General features: G+C 40.8%; 1 protein-coding gene across 50 annotated transcripts in view; it reads right to left on the reverse strand.

Annotated features, from left to right (window-relative positions):
* The window catches only part of LOC110505661 (bridge-like lipid transfer protein family member 1), a 90422-nt gene extending 76242 nt beyond the window's left edge, over window positions 1–14180 (reverse strand). For all 50 annotated transcript variants that reach the window (XM_090220949.1, XM_090220926.1, XM_090220934.1 and 47 more), the window contains exons 1-2: window positions 13992–14180; window positions 381–510 (exon numbers count right to left, since the gene is read on the reverse strand). In XM_090220949.1, the coding sequence (XP_090077075.1) occupies window positions 381–477 (97 nt within the window). In that variant the 5' untranslated portion in view covers window positions 478–510; window positions 13992–14180. The remainder of the gene's footprint in view (window positions 1–380; window positions 511–13991) is intronic.
* Window positions 14181–15527: the final 1347 nt, after the last annotated feature.

The following is a 15527-nucleotide window of genomic DNA, read 5'->3' on the forward strand; positions in this document are numbered from 1 at the left end:
GAAAACAGAGCGTCACTGATGTCCCACCATCCTTAGTTCGGGAGGAAATGTTTGGTACTGTCGTAACGACTTCATTAAGGTTGTCACAAAAGTGACACAATAGCTGGTCCACGTCCTGCCATGACTCAAGTGAAAGACGGGTTACCATTAAGAATGGAATTACACCCCTGGTTACCACTGACTCAGAAGGTTTAAACTATGTCTCATATTGTTATGATAGTGTTAAATGAGGCTTCACTCCTGTATACTTGGAGTTAAGTGCTCCCCATTCATCAACTCTAATTTGAGAAATGGGTGTGATTCACTGCAGCCAGCCCTCTCTCTAACTCAGGTATTTTTCCACCCGCACTCTTAGTCTAGAAAATTTCCTCAACACTTACCCACAAGTAGCCACACAAAATTGGAGTCATGCTTGGTGAGGAAATCATCTAAGTCTCCAAAACTAGGGAAGGTGCTGTCGTTGGCTTTGGCATCCATGACTACAGCTGCGGCTCAGTATGACAACCAGCACTGAAACAGACCAAATGGTATCATAAGATGAGTTTACTGATTATCCCAGCAGAAAGCCAAATAACTCAAGTGTTTCAAAATCAATTACTCTGGGAAAACGCCAGACATAACACATTTCTCTTCTAGCACTAACGCAGATTCTACTAGTCAATGAATCATCAAATGCCTTTGCTTGGTTGAATTAGGTGTGCTGCTACAAAAATGAACAAACGTGTGCAATAGCTGAGGGACCCTGAGTAACGGATTGAAAAAGCCTAACTAGTTGCCAACATTGTTAAAAGAATTGCATGACATGTTAGTAAAGGGTCATTCCATTTGATTTCAATCACTTTTTGAATGGACCACTTTTGATTTGAATTAAACTTTCATACTTATTTGCTTATGGTAGAAATGGTCAGAAAGTGACTTTTTGGACTTCAATGCAAAAACATTTTAGGAGATAGAGGTGCTCAGGTGACCCATTTTGCATACACCACCTTGCCATGAGACATCCCAGGTCTTCATCACTGGAAAAGATATACAGTTGAGTGTGATATAATTTAAAAGCTTACAAGCAGGGTTGTCAAACTATTTTATTGTTAAAAATCTTTTATCCTTTAATTTAAATTGTAAAAAAAAATAAAAAAAATAAAAATAAAAAAAAAAGGTAAAATCCAAATGTTTTCATTTTCACATTATGTTGTAGTTTGACTAGAGTTGGGTGGTATCCCGATTGTCATACCATTTCTGTACTATATGGTATTACCGGAAATGCACACAAGGGGCGCTATTTCTAAAATAATATGTATGGTTTTCTTGGACGCACAAAATAATTTAGGCAACAGGGATCTTGATCCAGGAGTGGATTGAATGTCTCTAGTCTGTGTACCAGTCTTCTTAGCTAACATTCCACTCCATGTAATTGCCAAACACTGGCCTTTAGGCAATCTCAACGTTCAATATGCAGCTGGATTTACGACAGAGTTGCTCATTGGTTGTTGGAAATTACATAAACATTTTCCAGGACAACACATACAGCCTGAAAAATAGAATTAGAAATTATAACAAAGTCAAAAACAAACATTTAGCTGTTAGCTAGGCAAGTTGTTGTATTGTGAGGCTTAAAATCAAAGCAGAGGTTTTGTGGTTGGATTTGCAATATGTATTTAGTTTGAGAACAACCTTTTTTTTTTTTTTTTTTACAATTTTACCCCTTTTTCTCCCCAATTTCGTAGTATCCAATTGTGTAGTAGCTACTATCTTGTCTCATCGCTACAACTCCCGTACGGGCTCGGGAGAGACGAAGGTTGAAAGTAATGCGTCCTCCGATACACAACCAACCAAGCCGCTGCTTCTTTAACACAGCGCACATCCAACCCGGAAGCCAGCCGCACCAATGCGCCGGAGGAAACACTGTGCACCTGGCCACCTTGGCTAGCGTACACTGCGCCCAGCCCGCCACAGGAGTCGCTGGTGCGCGATGAGACAAGGACACCCCTACCGACCAAGCCCTCCCTAACCCGGGCGACGCTAGGCCAATTGTGCGTCGCCCCACGGACCTCCCGGTCGCGGCCGGTTACGACAGAGCCTGGGCGCGAACCCAGGACTCTGATGGCACAGCTGGCGCTGCAGTACAGCGCCCTTAACCACTGCGCCACCCGGGAGGCCCAAAGTTTGAGAACAACTTTTGACAGACTGGTATTGTCTGGACAAAAAAACAAAATGTTTGCTTAGCAATTGCTTACAAACGTGTTCTGTTGAGGAAAAAAAAAGTATAGATTCCAAATATTTGGATAATTGTTGTGAATGGAGGATAGCTGTGAGGGCTATCGAATCAGAATCAACTCCTCTGTCCTCCTCGAGCAAATTAATGATTGAATGTTCATATTTGAAGATGGCAGAAAGGCCAGTCTCTTTGGCAATGACAAGGAGTGCAATATTAGCTAAAGAAGCTGGTACTCAGGCTAGAATGTTTGCTGTAACCAAGAAGTTTGATCTAGACATATTGCCACTTAGCTAGCAAGTTAACAAACCAAATGCATAGCTGGAGCCCTGAGCTGGATTTAATTTATTTGAAACATTTTAGATTTCTCATAGTTATACTTAAGTCACTGCTTATAACTAACTATGGGTTAAACACAGACCCCCACGAGGTGGTGATTTTCAAAAAACGATATTCAAATATACCATTTATACCAAGGTATCGCCCAAGCCTAAATTTGACCCTATTTGACATATTCTGAGGTGCTTGTTTTATGCCCGCCATCAGTTGAGACAGCATACTCTTGAATACAGGGTAGGTATAGGGCTGTGGCGATCACGAAATTTCATCAGCCGGTGATTGTCAAGCAAATAACTGACGGTCTTAACTAACATAAACACATAATCTCCTGGCTTCCACTAATGCAGACCTTTGGAACATCTACATTTTAAAGTCTAATAAATCCATGTAATTTAGTCTACACCATCACAATAAATGCATTATTTATTTTAGACAGGTCTAAAGGAACATGTGAAGAAAATGTAGTCTATATTTCAGAAGAACAGAATAGCATACTCCGAGTTGTCCTTATGTGAGGCCCTGAGCTGGCTATGCCAAATGGCTAGGGGCTACACTAGTTCATTTAGCAGAAAAGATTTGCTTAGAATTCCATGGCGTCATTTTATGGTATGAAGAATACAATTGAACAAAGCTGAATAAAATAAAGGATATTTTCTCCAAACGATTTGAGGGAGTGCGCACATGCAGGTATTCTGTGTTGAGCGGTTCACAAAGAAACAGGTACTGAACAGGTATGTGCTTGATTTAGCATTAGTAATGTAACTTTAGTTGTGATACAAACATTGGGCTATATGTTTTGATTTTTAATACATTGTAAGGCTGCATGATGCAACTAATGATGATTTGTTTTTTGCGCAGGCTGTACACACTTCATCAGTCACTCATTCACAATTTGACAAGCACTTGATAATGCCTCAAGTTTCATGGCGGCATCCCATTTGTGTGGTCATAATGCACTATAAAAAAATCCATGCCTTTAGTGGCCAGTGGCCGTTGTGCCCTTCACCCTGAGCACTGCACACTCAATAACGTGATTGGGTCTTTCTCACAGGCTACAAGTGAAGACAGACTCATCGGGAATGCAAATGCATGCATCCTTATCCAATTCTGAGGTGCATACTGAAGATATTGGAAGAACTGTCCACATTTACTTTTTCGTCAGCCAACAAGATGAGTAGGCCTAACAAACAGCAAAACATTAGCCCATGTCACTCTACTATCCCCCATAGTACAAAGGTTGACCTACTCCATTCTATGCGAGAAATAAATATTACCAACATAGTCTAGGATAGTTGTGGGATGCGATAGAGCCCAAATTAATACAACCACTAGCACTAAAAATGTTTTTTTAAGCAATTTGGCCGACGCAACAGATCAGAACGTTTAGCCTAAAATATTGATAGCCTAATAGTTTATTTCTTCACATTACAAGCACAGCAATGCACAAGTTATAGTAGGCTATATGCAAATGTTCCATTACCAGGAAAACACCATCATCAAAAGTGACCGCAAATGCAATTATGCATGCATTGCTTATATTATAAAAGGTGCATTTTTATGGTGAAAATGATCTTCCCCAAACTTCAAACTCACACGCTGCTTATGTATGCCAGTTAGGCTCTACACCCCTTGTAAAGCGGATTAATGTGCTTAAGAAGTTATTTGGCCACTTTAGTTGATACAAACCGTATCAAAATATATAGGCCTATGGGCAAGGCCATATGAAGTGTGAGACTTTGATTTGAAAAATTTGCTAAAAGAAAGTATTTGTTTATTTTTCTGGGGATCATTCACAAGCAACAATACATAACTCACAAGCTAACATTGTCACCCATCAGACTATTCTTGATTTCATCTTATTTTTACATAGACTAAATAATAAACTCAGCAAAAAAAGAAAACGTCCTCTCGCTGTCAACTGCGTTTATTTTCAGCAAACTTAACATGTGTAAATATTTGTATGAACATAACAAGATTCAACAACAGAAACAAGTCTCTCACCGTTGCAGGTTGCTATAGACCACCCTCTGCCCCCAGCTGTGCCCTGGACACCATTAATGAATTGATTTGCCCCCCCCCCCCCTTTTTTGTAGAATTGTCTGTCTCCCTCCCTCTCTCTCTCTCTCTCTGTCGTGGTTATAATGGATAGTTCAGTGACATTCATTCGTTTCGTTATAGAATGGATGTTTCGGCGGTTGTCGTTCTTCACGTTCAATTCCTAGCTGCAGACTAGTAATTCATATCAAAGACTTGTTCTTATTCTGTCGGTATCGATAGTCTAAGAGTTTAACCACGTGGTATGGTTAAAAAATTCAGCAATGGTCTACAACCTTTGTCCTCTCCTAATGGAGAAAAACATGGTCTGCTGATAATTTCTCAAAGTTGGGTTTTATTCAGAATTGCAGAAAAGGGGCTGTCCCAGGATGCCTGACCCTAACTGGGCTCAGGGGCGGTCCTCTGATTTAGTTCAAATCATAAGGGAATTGTATTTTCCTTCATTAAACAGTCCAAAATCATATTACACAATTTTACAAACAGTATCATACTCACTCATCTTATACAACAATTAGATGTAAACCTCATATCTGAGGCTATTATATAAACAGCGTTATGGTAATGTGGCCACACCGTCTCCCAAGAGCTTCCCCAAGTTGTAACAAACGGACCAGTTCGCAGCTGGATTCTTCACCGATCTTTTATACTTTCTCCGAAACATGAAATTTGTTCGTACCTCAAATTCTGAGGTGAGAGAAATTCCTTTGTGCTTTATGAAAATTTACTCTGCCTCTTATACTATGTGGCAGGGTCTTCTCAGGAATTTACGACCTCTCTCGAACCACAGCAACCTAGTTGAAGGAGGCAAGGGGGAGGCAATGAGAGGGGGATGGGGCTTGCTATACCCAAAGAGGGCAATGTCATGACACACTCTAAACCCAAACTGCTACAGACCTTTATCCATCCTACCCTGCCTTTCTAAGGTCTTTGAAAGCCTAGTTAACAAACAGATTACCGACCATTTAGAATCTCACCGTACCTTCTCCGCTATGCAATCTGGTTTCAGAGCTGGTCATGGGTGCAACTCAGCCACGCTCAAGGTCCTAAACGATATAACCTCCATCAATAAGAGACATTACAGTGCAACCATATTCATCGACCTGGCTAAGGCTTTCGACTCTGTCAATCACAACATTATTATTGGCAAACTCAACAGCCTTGGTTCCTCAAATGATTGCCTCGCTTGGTTCACCAACTACACCAGAAACAAAATTGTAGACCTGCACCAGGCTGGGAAGACTGAATATGCAATAGGAAAGCAGCTTGGTTTGAACAGATTAACTGTGGGAGCAATTATTAGTAAATGGAAGACATACAAGACCACTGATAATCTCCCTCGATCTGGGGCTCCACGCAAGATCTCACCTGTGGGGTCACAATGATCACAAGAACGGTGAGCAAAAATCCCAGAACCACACGGGGGGACCTAGTGAATGAACAGCAGAGAGCTGGGACCAAAGTAACAAAGCCTACCTACCATCAGTAACACACTACGCCGCCAGGGACTCAAATCCTGCAGTGCCAGACGCGTCCCCCTGCTTAAGCCAGTACATGTCCAGGCCCGTCTGAAGTTTGCTAGAGAGCATTTGGATGATCCAGAAGAAGATTGGGAGAATGTCATATGGTCAGATGAAACCAAAATATAACCTTTTGGTAAAAACTCAACTCATCGTGTTTGGAGGACAAAGAATTCTGAGTTGCATACCTACTGTGAAGCATGGGGGTGGAAACCAAAGGGACTAGGACGACTGATCCGTGTAAAGGAAAGAATGAATGGGGCCATGAGATTTTGAGTGAAAACCTCCTTCCATCAGCAAGGGCATTGAAGATGAAACGTGGCTGGGTCTTTCAGCATGACAATGATCCAAAACACACCGCCAGGGCAACGAAGGAGTGGCTTCGTAAGAAGCATTTCAAGGTCCTGGAGTGGCCTAGCCAGTCTTCAGATCTCAACCCCATAGAAAATCTTTGGAGGGAGTTGAAAGTCCGTGTTGCCCTGCAATAGCCCCAAAGCATCACTGCTCTAGAGGAGATCTGCATGGAGGAATGGGCCAAAATACTAGCAACAGTGTGTGAAAACCTTGTGAAGACTTACAGAAAATGTTTGACCTCTGTCATTGCCAACAAAGGGTATATAACAAAGTATTGAGATAAACTTTTGTTATTGACCAAATACTTATTTTCCACCATAATTTGCAAATAAATTTATTGAAAATCCTACAATGTGATTTTCTGGATATTTTTTCTCATTTTGTCTGTCATAGTATAAGTGTACCTATGATGAAAATTACAGGCCTCTCATCTTTTTAAGTGGGAGAACTTGCACAATTGGTGGCTGACTAAATACTTTTTTGCCCCACTGTATTACTGATGCTCTCACTGCTGGTGATTGTCTGATCCACCTCTATGCAGACGACAGCATTCTGTATACCTCTGGCCCTTCTTTGGACGCTGTGTTAACTAACCTCCAAATGAGCTTCAATGCCATACAACTCTCCTTCTGTGGTCTCCAACTGCTCTTAAACGCTAGTAAAAACTAAATGCATGCTCTTCAACCGATCACTGCCCGCACCTGCCCACCCGTCCAGCATCACTACTCTGGACGGTTCTGACTTAGAATATGTGGACAACTACAGACTCACATTAAACATCTCCAATCCAAAATTAAATCTAAAATCGGCTTCCTACTTCGCAACAAAACATACTTCACTCATGCTGCCAACATACCCTCGTAAAACTGACCATCCTACCGATCCTTGACTTCGGCAATGTCATTTACAAAATAGCCTCCAACACTCTACTCAACAAATTGGATGCAGTCTATCACAGTGCCATCCATTTTGTCACCAAAGCCCCATATACTACCCACCACTGCAACCTGTATGCCCTCGTTGGCTGGCCCTCGCTTCATACTCGTCTCCAAACACACTGGCTCCAGGTCATCTAAAAGTCTCTGCTAGGTAAAACCCCAACTTATCTCAGCTCACTGGTCACCATAGCAGCACCCACCCGTAGCACGCGCTCCAGCAGGTATATCTCACTGGTCACCCCCAAAGCCAATTCTTCATTTGGCTGCCTCTCCTTCCAGTTCTCTGCTGCCAATGACTGGAACGAACTGCAAAAATCTCTGAAGCTGGGGACTCTTACGTCCCTCACTAGCTTTAATCACCAGCTGTCAGGGCAGCTCACAGATCACTGCACCTGTACATAGCTCATCTGTAAATAGCCCATCCAATCTACCTCATCCCCATACTGTATATATTTATCTTGCTCCTTTGCACCCTAGTATCTCTACTTGCACATTCATATTCTGCACATCTACCATTCCAGACTTTAATTGCTATATTGTAATTACTTCACCACCATGGCCTATTTATTGCCTTACCTCTCTTATCCTACCTCATTTGCACATGCTGTATATAGATTTTCTACTGTATTATTGATTGTATGTTTGTTTAATCCATGTGTAACTCTGTGTTGTTGTATGTGTCAAACTGCTTTGCTTTTTCTTGGCCAGGTCACAGTTACAAATGAGAACTTGTTCTCAACTAGCCTACCTTGAAGGACCGCGTTAATGCAGCTGGTGGCCACACCAGATACCGACTGTTACTTTTGATTTTGACCCCACCTTTGTTCAGGGACACATTATTCCATTTCTGTTAGTCACATTTATTTATTTATTTTATTTCACCCTTAAATAAGGGTGAAATAAAATAAATAAATAAATGTGACTAACAGAAATGGAATAATGTGTCCCTGAACAAAGGTGGGGTCAAAATCAAAAGTAACAGTCAGTATCTGGTGTGGCCACCAGCTGCATTAAGTACTGCAGTGCATCTCCTCCTCACGGACTGCACCAGATTTGCCAGTTCTTGCTGTGAGATGTTACCCCACTCTTCCACCAAGGCACCTGCAAGTTCCCGGACATTTCTGGGGGGAATGGCCCTAGCCCTCACCCTCCGATCCAACAGGTCCCAGACGTGCTCAATGGGATTGAGATCTGGGCTCTCGCTGGCCATGGCAGAACACTGACATTCCTGCCTTGCAGGAAATCACGCACAGAATGAGCAGTATGGCTGGTGGCAATGTCATGCTGGAGGGTCATGTCAAGATGAGCATGCAGGAAGGGTACCACATGAGGGAGGAGGTCGTCTTCCCTGTAATGCACAACATTGAGATTGCCTGCAATGACAACAAGCTCAGTCCGATGTGACACACCGCCCCAGATCATGACGGACCCTCCACCTCGATCCCACTCCAGAGTACAGGCCTCGGTGTAACGCTCATTCCTTCGACGATAAACGCAAATCCGACCATCACCCCTGGTGAGACAAAACCGCGATTCGTCAGTGAAGAGCACTTTTTGCCAATCCTGTCTGGTCCAGCAACGGTAGGTTTGTGCCCATAGGCGATGTTGTTGCCGGTGATGTCTGGTGAGGACCTGCCTTACAACAGGCCTACAAGCCCTCAGTTCAGCCTCTCTCAGCCTATTGTGGACAGTCTGAGCACTGATGGAGGGATTGTGCGTTCCTGGTGTAACTCGGGCATTTGTTGTTGCCATCCTGTTCCTGTGCAGGTGCTGTTACACATGGTCTGCCACTGCAAGGATGATCAGCTGTCCGTCCTGTCTCCCTGTAGCGCTGTCTTAGGCGTCTCACAGTATGAACATTGCAATTTATTACCCTGGCCACGTCTGCAGTCCCCATGCCTCCTTGCAGCATGCATAAGGCACATTCACGCAGATGAGCAGGGACCCTGGGCATCTTTCTTTTGGTATTTTTCAGAGCCAGTAGAAAGGCCTCTTTAGTGTCCTAAGTTTTCATAACTTTGACCTTAATTGCCTACCTTCTGTAAGCTGTTAGTGTCTTAACGACCGTTCCACAGGTGCATGTTCATTAATTATTAATGGTTCATTGAACAAGCATGAGAAATAGTGTTTAAACCCTTTACAATAAAGATCTGTGAAGTTATTTGGATTTTTACGAATGATCTTTGAAAGACACGGTCCTAAAAAAGGGGTGTTTCTTTTTTCCCCTTAGTTTATGTGTGAAATTAGTTTTTTCCCTGAGTTTATATGTGTGAAATTAGTTTTGATTTAGAATGGACCGTTATCATGCACCTGTATCGAAACAGGGGCATCGGAGGAAAAAATACGTCATCTATGCACTTAAATAACGAATAGAGGACGAGGTAGGCTATACTCCTGTTGTAAATATAAGCAATTACTTAATATTAGGAAAGTTGAAAAATAAATATAGTAGGCCTAGCCTATAGAAAGCTGATTCTCCTCTTTTTAGTAGAGGCCATCACTCTGTTCTCACCAATTGCATAGCCTATAGAAATGTTGTGCAACATAAGCTCGTGGGCTCTCATGAAGTGTTTAATTCGATTTTCGATTACATTTGCATTGATGTCAGAGTGATTAGAGGGACAATAGAGTGCTGAGTACCAGGTAGTTAGCAAGTTTAGTAGGCTACTAATGACCATCAGCAGCATCAGAGATTGGAGAGAGCCTAATTAACGTGATTAAGCTGTCATGTGGAATTTGACTGCCTTCATGACTCAAGACCGCCGGTGTGGCAGTAATACAGTCACAGCAACAGCCCTAGGTGAGTGTCATTTCAATCATAGAAATATAATTCATTTTGTGGACATATCCCTTCAGAATACTGCAATTTAACTGGTACATTTAAATATAATTGTAATTATAATTTTTACTTCCAATTACTACCACAAAGGTGGCTGCCGGTCCATCCACCATAGAATGTCAACTTAATAGAAATGTCTATTAATTTATATTCAATAAGTTATTTATCTACACTGTTCAACCAATCCAGTAAATTCCCACCATTTACACTCATGGGAATTGGCCTACATTGATAAGGATAAATTCAAATATTTCTTACATTAGAAATATGAAATGCATAACGATTGTACCAATTGGAAGGGAACAGTTGAGATAATGGTGAAATTATTAGACCAAAGGTGAGTACGACAGTTCACCTGACAAGACTGAATCCAAACATTACACTGTTGATTTTATGTGCATTTTACATTTACTGTACTTTTCCGCATTTGTTGATAATGAAATCTAAAAATACTCTGGATTCAGTAACATGATAGGACCATTCCTGGAAAAAGTGAAGTAGCTGCAACATAAGACTAAAACATTAGAAGAGTTTAAGTGAGAGGATTAACATGTGTCTCCAAGTGGCCACACATCTCTTCAAAGTGCACAGTTCCTAAGCAATTTGAATGCACTTTTATGACTCAAAGAAGAGTCTTCAACTATAAGGTACTTTTTCCCCCTTAAAAAAAATAAATAAAAATATCCTAGCTGTTAAACTATAGCAAGGACACTTGTATTTGTTTAGTCTGGAACACAACCCTGCTTCCCCGCCATCACACAATTACTGTCGTTCTTTACTCCATACAAAAACAGCCAATTATAAATCACAATCCAGAGAAGGTGGGCATGATTTGAAAGCTTGTTTTATTGCCAACATGACTAGCTAAGTTATAAAATACAAGCTTACAGTGTTAAGCTTTCACAAGGCAATTCAACTTTTTTTATTTTTTCGCATAGAAAGTAGTCATGAGTGCATTCATGAGCATATGCCGCAGCTCATTTTCTTCAAAATAAACAAACATTTGCTCATTCTGTTCAGAACAACCCCAGGGTATGAAAACGTAAACTTGTAACTGTACATCAAAACAGAGATCACAAATGTTGACACTGTGTATGACATGAGATTTATGATTTGGAAATGTTTAGTGTACATTTGGACTCGCGGGTGTTTGGCTTACTTGTATGAGATCAAAGCGTTAATTATAATCCTCAACATCTGATCTTTCAAAATACATAAAGTCAGCTTAATTTACAGCATTTCCCTCACTCAAAACAAAACATTTGCACAATTACTAGGAGGGATGGAGGCAACTTCTTGTCACGCGGTGCTCAAGTTCCTAACGGCTGCCAGTCAAACCCCATAATGCACTGTGAAGTGCAGAGCCAGAACGTTGATGTCATGTACAGCATCTAACATTTTCAATCTGTATACGAGTGTAAAGAGTTCAAATCCAAAAGTGGAAGTAGAGTCATAGGCTCCCTTTCATTCCCCTGAAAACCAGAACATCCAGTTGCTGGGGACTCAGCTGAGGCTAAGTTACAACATATTCAAAAATGAAAAGAATCTGAGTTTAAACGCTTTTAGATAATTTATGTGAACGCGGCAATTAGCAGTTGAAACAATTACAAAAGTGTCCTCCTCACCACTGTTAAGGTAAAAAGCTGAGGGATTGGGCTGGAGAAATCTAACCATTCAGATTCATAGATAGAGCTATGGATGCAAGGACTGACCATCCATGATAACAAAATTATTAGTTTCAACCATGTTTTGATGGTATACAGTGTTTGTTTACATTTACTTTGTTTACAAGCATTGGAGTAAAACAAGCTTATATTTTGGGTTCATGAGACATTCATAAGAAGTTATTTTGATAAATCAATGAATACATCATTCATATATCATTTAAAAAAATGTAGCAACTGCAGATTGACCCTTTAAAAAAAAGGTACAAATATTTTCTATATTTTTGAAACTCTAGAAATTACAAAATAGTTTGACAACCCGGTTTGTAAGCTTTTAAATGATAATCAAACTCAACCGTTTATATTTTCCAGTATAAAAAGTTTTGTTCAAGAAGTGTTTGAAATCAGATGCAACGACCCTAAAATGACCAGACATAGCCTAGTCTGCAGCCCTTGTGGTTCAGGTGTAAGCTTGCTCTCCAACAATACTTGAAGAGTATTGTTTAACTTGGACACTTCCAAGTATTGATTGAATGGCGCCCAGTTTCTCAGGCAGGTCATGTTGAGTGGGGCAAGAGTGAAATCTCTTAGCTACCTGTGTGTGAGTAATGCTTGTGCGTTGAGCCTGGTGTGGTAGTAGTCCAGTTGTTATGCAGAAAAAGAGGTCAGTAGTTGTGAACACACACAAGCAAATCCCTACCTAATCCACCTTAGATCATGCTGTGTAGAAGAAGGGGGGGGGGATGCACGGGACATAAGCACTGCCGTTCATAAACACTCCTGTTTGTGTGTGTTAGTCCGGTTGTGTGAAACCAGGCTTGTCTGATGAAGAGAGAGTTTTTCCTGAAGGTTCAGAGTGATCGTACACCTAATACTACAGGAAGTTGATGAATCAGATCTGAGTAAAGTGATAGGAAGCATGCCATGGTAGTAGATTATGAGCAACAGTTATGACAAAAATAGAATACTATCTAGGTCCTGCCAGGCACACTATCTGGAAATCTACTTTTTCAACCTAGGACATCACCTGACAATGTTATTTCCTTGTGTCGGTGAGGCTCATCATGTTGGCCCAGTATGCTTAAGCAGTGTCATACAGACAGCAAAAGAGGATTCATTCTTTGAATCTTTCAAGGCATGCTCAGACATGTTGCAGGAGAAAATTGGATGTTTGATAACAGCACAATCAGTGAAGCAACCATAATGACAAATAGTTTTGTACTAACTAGCCACGTGATAGTCATACATTTGAGTATTTCTATTTGTTTACAAGTTAGTAGGTAGGAAGTTAGTTGGAGGCAAGCTAGCTTCATCAGCCAGCTAGATAAGTGGCTTTCAGAACAACAAGTGAACCTTGCACTCTCGCTAGTGCAGCGTATCCCAAACTCGATCCTTAGGACCCAAAGGGGTGCACGTTTTGGTATTTGCCCAAGTACTACACAGCCGATTCAAATATTGAAATCATCGAGCTTTGATTATTTGAATCAACTCTGTTGTGCTCAGGCAAAAAACAAAACGTGCTAAGTTACCCAGGACCGAATTGGGTTCATTTAACCTTGCACTAGCGACTTATTCCATCACCATTTTCATAGATTGCAATAAATACAGCTACCTGCTGTTCACGACCATGTTTAGCCTGGGACCCAGCCTATCCAGATGGATAGTATTTAACGACCAGGTGAAGGCCCCCCGGCTAACCCGTGATGAATGTTCTGAAAACGTATTTACTTAGTTAGCTAGTAGCTAACGTTAGCTATATTTATTTGTTGTGGGCACGAGCGTTAGCTTGTACGGCCTTCCGCAAACAATTCATTTGAGATTTGCAGTATTCTCAGGTCATTAACTTAAACTATGAACAAAACGCATAAATATGGGGAAATTTGATGTAAACCGACAGACAATTGCTGCGCCACGTCTGCCTCGTAACATTTTTTTGACAGCCTTGGTTCCCCACCGCTTCAGGTAAGATAATGACGTTAGCTAGCTACTGTAGTATGTTACAACAGGCCGCACCCAACGACTTCGTATTCTTTATTATTATAGAAAGTCTAAGGACAAAAAGAAAACACAAACCTTAATACGTTGTATGACATTAGATTTCATTTTGCGCCAATTCTTCGGGATTTACTATTCCTTTGTTCTTTTAGACATCCTTAGCAGCTCTCCAAAATATCTGCATGACAGCAAACTAGTTGACAGTTCTTCCTTTCGCAGACACCAAACCCAACATTCGACCAATGGGTAAATCGTGGGCGATAAATCAACCAATTGAGACAAGGGATTTGACAAAGTACAACCCACTTTGAAGATTGATATTAATTTCAGCGTATCAACTGTAATGTTTTTATTATTATGCACGACCTGAGTACTATCTAATGCAGGGTTTCCCAACTGGCGGCCCAAGAACCGAATTTGCAAAATAAATAAAAATACAACTTTTGTGGAATATCATTTTTGGATATAATACTGTAAAAAAAACAGAATCAGCTCCAATTTATTTTTAAATTAGGAAATATGTTCCCAAATAGTCCTAGGCATAAGAGACATGTGATTGTATATAAATAATAATTGATTGGATTTTTATATAAAAATCCAAAAAGTGCTCTATATATATATATATATATATATATATATATATATATATATAGCACTTTCTACCAGCTGAGGTACTCAAATTGCTTAACATAGTAGGGGGAAACTCCCCTCATCCACCATCACGATGTGTAGCACACACTTCAGTGATGCATGGCAATCATTTTTTGTTCCAGAACGCTCACCATACATCAATCAGGTGGCGAGGTAAGGAGTGATATATGTCATTTAGGAATGAGGGGGATGATTAGGTGGCTAGGTTGGGAATTTAGTCATGAGACCAGGGTGAACACCCCAATATTGTAGTGGCGGGTATAATCAGGTATAACCGCTTATTTTTCAGTGTAGCCACTGATACTTATCAAAGTAGTGAAGGTATACGCGTATCAATCAATAGGGCAGATAGAACAGATCGGAATGTTTAGCTTAACATGTTGATAAACTAGTATGTCTTAATTAGTCGCGGAAATGTATACACGGCAGTAGGTCTAAGCGTCAACGTTCCAAAATGCAATTTGCGGGAAAATACCGTTCTAAAATTCGCACCGCACATGCAAGTGGTTTCAAGGACAGAGATGGAAATATCCGTTAGAAAGAGGGGGGATTTAAAGATGCAACAACTATCATGGGTTGCTAATATGATTAGGATAATGCCTTTGGCTGCTAGACAATGAAATAAAGTTGAAATTAAACCAATATAACAGGGGAACGCAAAAAAATAATTTCCTCCACGTTTCTATAGTGGGATTTTGGCTATAGGCTATTTTGAATCTAGTTGATGATCCCTGATCTAATGCGTTTATGTATGAAATGTTTGAACTATACCCACTTCTCCAGGCACCCCTACTCTTACAATAAGTACCATGGGATTTTGAATGACCACAGTCAGGACACCTGTTTTAACGTCCCATCCGAAAGACGGCACCCTAAGCAAGGCAATGTCCTCAAATGTAATCAAAGTTTCTTGCGGTCAATCTGGCCCCCCAGCTATCTGATCAAGAAAAAAATTGGCCCGCG

The sequence above is a fragment of the Oncorhynchus mykiss genome, chromosome 25 (assembly GCF_057628025.1).
Source record: "Oncorhynchus mykiss isolate SJ-2025 chromosome 25, ASM5762802v1, whole genome shotgun sequence".
Classification (NCBI taxonomy): Eukaryota; Metazoa; Chordata; class Actinopteri; order Salmoniformes; family Salmonidae; genus Oncorhynchus; species Oncorhynchus mykiss.